The sequence below is a fragment of the Nannospalax galili genome, unplaced genomic scaffold (assembly GCF_000622305.1).
Source record: "Nannospalax galili isolate Female #2095 unplaced genomic scaffold, S.galili_v1.0 scaffold578, whole genome shotgun sequence".
NCBI classification, from domain to species: domain Eukaryota; kingdom Metazoa; phylum Chordata; class Mammalia; order Rodentia; family Spalacidae; genus Nannospalax; species Nannospalax galili.
In genome coordinates, this window is record NW_008342282.1 from 6159671 (window position 1) to 6165813 (window position 6143).

Here is a 6143-nt window from a genome sequence, read left to right on the forward strand (position 1 = left end):
GCTCTGAGACTGAAAGCAACGGATGGAGTGTTTCTTTTTAGGTCAAATTATGTCCAGAGTATGAATAAAATGAGAACCAAGAAGTGACTGGGCTTTAGCAATCTGGATGTCAGTTGTGACCTGTACAAGAGTCCTCTCAGTGGAGCTGAAGGAGATAATGGACTGCTTGGAGTGAATTTGGGAAAAAGATGTGAGAAGTGTTGAGTCAGAAGACAGATCATTCATGATTGTTGCTGTCAAGCTGAAGAAGAACATGACAGTCGATGAGGAAGTAAAGCTGCAGACAGAAATTGATGCCGAGAGCATAAATGCAGGAAATGGTCCAGAGATATACATCATCCTCAAAATAAGGATTTGATAGAGCATGATACAAATTCAAAGAAACTGGCCATTCTGATACAGGAAAGCAAAAAGCTTTCCAGTCAGCTGCTTCTTCATATAACCTAAGTATCAAGCTCACCTACAGCATAGGAAGAGGGGTGATAGGAGGCTTGAGAACAAAGAAGATGGAAGACACTTGTAGAGAGAGGAAATATGCAAATGTTATCAAATTGTTGTAGGGAAGCTTTGGACTGACTGCCATCTCAATATAAAATTAAAAATTGGAGACTAGAGAGATTGCTCAGTGATTGAGAGCACTGTTCACTCCTGCAGACCACCTGGGTTCAGTTCCAAGCACCCACATGGCAGCTAACAACTGTCCATAACTCTAGTTCAAGGCAATCCGACGCCCATTTCTGGCCTCCACGGGCACTGCAGGACATGTGTGCACTTATAAACATGTAGGCAAAACATTCAGACACATAAAATAAAAATAAATAAAATTTTGAAAAATATAAAACTCTAAACCATATATGAGGAAATCCAGCAATATTCTGATTTTTCCAATGGTGGAAAGCCTGAATCTTTTTGAAAAAAATCAAAATCTTTAATTCTGTTAACACATTGTTGCCTCTGCATTAGTATTGTTCTGAGTAGTCTGTGATGAGGTTGTTAGGCTTTTGCTAAAGAAAGGCAAGAGACTAGAGAAAGCATTAAAATTACTGAACATTTTGAAAAAGAGGATTACAAGGGACAGAAGGGATACAAACAGGAGTTGGGGATCCTAAGGAGCACTTCTTCCTACTCCTCAGTTTACTTAGAATCAGTTTAGAAATGTGTTGCAGCACACTGTATTATAAAGAGAAATAGGAAAAGATTTGCAGCCATTAGTGTAAAATTGATAGTACCTCTACAGACTGCTTCTGGGAGACAGATAAGCCAATGACTCTGGGCGCTGACAACCGCTGATTTTGGTGCCCCTCGTAGTATTTTATAACAAAGGAGATAACTTGTAGGAGATATTTTCAACAATTTTTTTTGTTACAAAACTGGAACTTGAGGTCAAAGAGATGTCTCAGTAGTTAAGAGCACTTCGCTGCTCTTGCAGAGGTCCAGGACTCAGTTCCCAGCACCCACATAGTAGCTAACAACGATCTGTCGATGACTTCTTCTGGCCTCCATGGGCATTCTACACATGTGGCTTACTTATATACCTTCAGGCAAAATACTCATACATATAAAATAAAAATAAATAAATAAATAAAATTTTTTAAGGAACAAAAAACATGAAACTTTATTAACTACCAACAAATCAAATATATAGTAAACACATTTAGAAACACAAAAGTATATTATATTTAAAACATAATTAGCAGCACTTGGAGGCAGAGGCAGGCAGATCTCTGTGAGATTGAGGTTAGTCTGGTCTATATAATGAGTGCCAAGACAGCTGGGGCTACAGGGAGACCCTGTCTCAAAAAGACCAAAGAATAATAATTGGGCATAGATTCGTACTACCCACCAAATTCATTTATTCATGCATACTTATGTGTCCCTTATGAGTCAGGCACTTTGCGTGACACTAGGAGCATATTGAACAGTACGTTAAATTTCTAATAACAAAGTTCTGTGCTCTCTCACATCTAAAATGCAAACCCACTATAAAATTTCCTCAGTATGATCAGAAGCAATCCAGGGCATCTAAACTTGTGTCTGCTCAAGAGAAAGTTCACCTAATTCCTACCAACCTGGATTCAGGTCCAGTTTGCCACTATCAGAGAGATACAGGAAGCAAGGACAATCCGAGTCTTGGTTTCTCATCTACTAAATGAAAGCACTTCGGTGAGATGGCCTTGCACTGTACGCACTAATTATCACTAATTAGCAGATGCTAATTATGCATGTAACGTAGTAAATCTGTGTACAGACTATGGGGAAGGTGAAGGACAACTGGTGAAAATTGGCCAGAACCATTTATATTATGTTCAGTTGTGCTTCTCTGAGACAACTCCTTTAAGAAGAAATTACCCCATTTCTATCACAGGGGTAAAGGAAACAGCCTCACAAAGATTGTAAGATAACAAATTAAAGATGTTAAATTACATATTTTTAATTCTCATCTAATCATATTCTCAGACTGACTTTCTAAAAAGAAAAGATTGTTGTTCACTGTGTCTGCTGTAGGAACTTACCTTAGTGCTTATTGGGAGACAGACTGGAAAAAACAGTTGGAAGGGCCAAGGAATGTGAGTTCTAATGAAGAAAGATACCCTAAGAAATATGTGCAGAAAGTTGTGATGCTCTGACACTCTATAGGTATGGAGGACTTGGAATCAATCAGTGCTATGATGTCAGGGATGAGAAGCAAAATGATTTGAGGACAATTGAAAAAGTTTTTAACAAAACTGGGCATAAGCCAACTCTACTTAATTTGGGTTACTCAAAAGACAAATAAGTGTCTTGGTTGATTGGTCCAAGGCACAGCTTGCTCAAAACTACACTCAAAAACAACCTCTTCCTGTGCAAGCTACTATCCTTGGGTATAGCATATAACTTAATCCTTTTAAAGCATTAAGGCAATTAAAATCCGGGGTGGCTGTGTGCAAAGGCATATGCCTACTTACAGTGCTACCTGACAAGCTAGGAGACTTTCTTCCACCAAATGACTCTTCTAACACCTGCTATAACTTAAGACATCATATCAGCACAGAAGAGTCTTTTGTTTTATAATAGAGGTAAAGAATTTGGTCCTTCACAAAGAATTGCCAACTTTACTAATGTGTGTATTCCGTTTGATAATATTTAAATAGTGTATCAGATGATAGTGTAATGAAGGCAAAATATCTCCCACACATCACTTACTTCAACAAGGCTAAAAACTGGGTAAAGTAAGGTTGGGTAAAATCACAAAAAATTAAATATTTCTGCTAAAACAAAAATGGAATATAAAATTAAACAGCATGATCTTACAATGTACAGCCTAGTCAACTACAAAGTTACATTGTGTTTGTGCATGTGTGTGTGTGTGTGGTAGTATGTGTGTGTGTGGTATATATTTGAGTTTTTACATGGTATGTATCATTATAATTAACATTTAGGGTATGACTAAATAGAAAGAGAAAATATTATTATGACTGTAAAATGTACTCAGAGTAGTACTATGGAGAAGCAATAGAAAGACCTATGCTGACAAATCAGTAAATTAATTCATTAGTAATTTGATGAGACCTAAATTCTGACTGAGAAATAATTTCAAATTTAATGCCTTAAAGCGTAGTGAAAACTGAAGATCTACAGCTCCCCAAAATGAGAAGGAAAAGAAGAAAACCCTATAGAAGGTGCATTCTCTTGACTGCGACAGACAGTATGTAATTCCAGTTCAATATTTTGGGGAATATATGCAAAATGAAGTTCACCTTCTATATACTTTGTTCATTATCACAGAAGTATCTATAAAAAAGAAAGGTATGCATTAACAAAGGTTATAGAATGATTTCATGGTTTTGAGCATTGTTATTATGTGTACACTTTTGCATTCGTTATTACTTATACTGTGACTAACAGAGAGTTAAATAGAATATTTACTTATTTAGACACATTAAGCTTTTAAGCTCCCACATAATTCTTAAAATCTATTATCATTATAGTACTGTCTAGCTTTCTCAATTCTCTCTTCTTAGTTCTACACATTGAAGTACAGTCAATTGAAAAGTTCTATAAAATCTAAAAGTTGGAATTGAAAGGGCTATAAAGCAAACTACTCTGGGCATAGAAGTGTTATTTTAACAAAAAAAAATCACAATCATACTGTCTAGTTCTGAAAGGCAGCCTGTCAGTCTATAAACTGTTATAATGTCTGTGTGCTATTGTAAATGGACTTCAGAGAGATATGTCTCCCCATCTCTTCTTCCATGACATCCATATTACAGCTCTCAAAATATAAGCAGGTCCATGGAAACTGCCAGTAGCTGCCAAGAAGCCCTTCCTTCAGGGCTGAAGAGAGAAAGTGGGAATAGTTAGACTCTTCAGGTACCTTAGTGTACTTTTTTTCCTTTTCCTCTGAAAGAACATTTAATCTCTGTGTGGGTATTCATATAGCTAGAAGAATTTTATGTGTGTGTGTATATAAGTACACATATATCTGTGTTTAAATCCATAACACTGAAAATAAATATGAAAAATTATTATCAATATTTATTCTAATCAGTTTGTTAAAAATGGGGGCTGGAAAGATGGCTCAGTGGGTAAGGGTACATGCCACCAAACCTGATGACCTAAGCTAGATCTCTAGAGTGAAGCAACTCCCTCAGGTTGTCCTCCACATGCTAGTTGTGGCATGCACAAGTGTGTACATGTACACACATAAAAATCAATCAACCAGTGAATGAAAAAATAAGCCACCCTTTTGAACAGCTGCTTCATTTATTGCCATGACAATATGATTGTTACCATTCATTCTGTTTTCCTCCACAATCTCCTCAAATACAGTTGGAAATAGAATATAGAATTCTTTATTGTGTCCACTGTATTTTATACAAGAGCAGGTGCCTCATGATCGTGTTCACAGATTTCTCAGAGTAAAAGTTAAATATCTGAGCATAATAAAGCAGAAGGACAAAGTTGCCAGGTAACAACCATTGGGCCAAACAACATGCCTTCCTGCATTGGCCTCCATGTATACAGAGTTTTTAGCATTTTGAAGCAATCCTTCATAATTAGATTATTTCAAAGTAAATTCATAGATTTAGATTCTAGTTCTCTCTTGGAAAATGATAGTATTCAACAATATAAGATCCCTTCTCCCACAACTACTGGCTGCAGCTAAACAATAGAGAATATGTACCAAGTCTACTTTACTTGTTAATATTTCTTACCTAAATGCCACAGACATTTGCATTTGTTAAGATATTGTATGGAAAACACAAAGTTGGGCTGGAGAGATGGCTCAGTGATTAAGAGAACTGGCTATTCTTACAGAGGACCCGGGTACAGTTCCCAGGCACCCACATGGTAGCTAACAACCGTTTATAACTTCAGCTCCAGGGGATCTGATGACTTTTAACTTCTTTAGGTACTGCACGTCACAGGTGCACTTACATACATGCAGGCATAACAGCCATACACATAAAATATAAAAAATACTAAATAAATGAATAAATAAATAAACAAAAAGCACAAGGCACAGAACACTATGCCTGTTTGAAGGCAATCTTCAGGCCATACTGAGTTCTCTTCTTCCCTCTTTGCTAACATCTGGCATTTGATGTCACCTGTAGAATAATGCTCTCTTCAAACACCAGACAATGGCAACTTGTTTTAATGAGGAAGTTGCAATTAAAATTTACCTGCATTCATTTCTTTTAAAATGTGCATTTTTCTCAGTTTCAGAAATTGTTGTTTGTGAATAAAGCTTAATTAAATTTTATTTGTGAAACTATTTGGGCTGGAGAGATGGCTCAGGGGTTAAGAGCAATGACTACTCTTGCAGAGGACCTAGGTTCAATTCCCAACACCCACATGGTGGCTAACTACCATCTGCAACTCCAGTTCTAGGGGCTCCAATGCCCTCTTCTGATCTCCACAGGCATTGCATGACATGGGTGCACTTATATATGGGCAGACAATAGACTCATACAAATAAAACAAAAATAAAAATAAAAGAAACTCAACAGAGGTAGGATCATAGGAGCAAGGGTATTAGTAAGGAAGAAAGGGGGGGAAGTGGGGGCACCTTAAGTTGGAAAACCATGATAGAGGGGTGAGACAATACAAGAGAGAAACAATGCCCAGCTAGTCACGAATACCAGAGGGAACCATATTCT

The 6143-nt window shown here is 37.0% G+C and overlaps 1 protein-coding gene across 1 annotated transcript in view; it reads left to right on the forward strand.

The window, feature by feature from the left end:
• Nucleotides 1-223: 223 nt before the first annotated feature.
• The window catches only part of LOC103738192, a 127694-nt gene continuing 121774 nt past the window's right edge, over nt 224-6143 (forward strand). Inside the window, 1 exon segment of the mRNA XM_029565883.1 lies at nt 224-320. Within this exon segment, the coding sequence (XP_029421743.1) occupies nt 224-320 (97 nt within the window).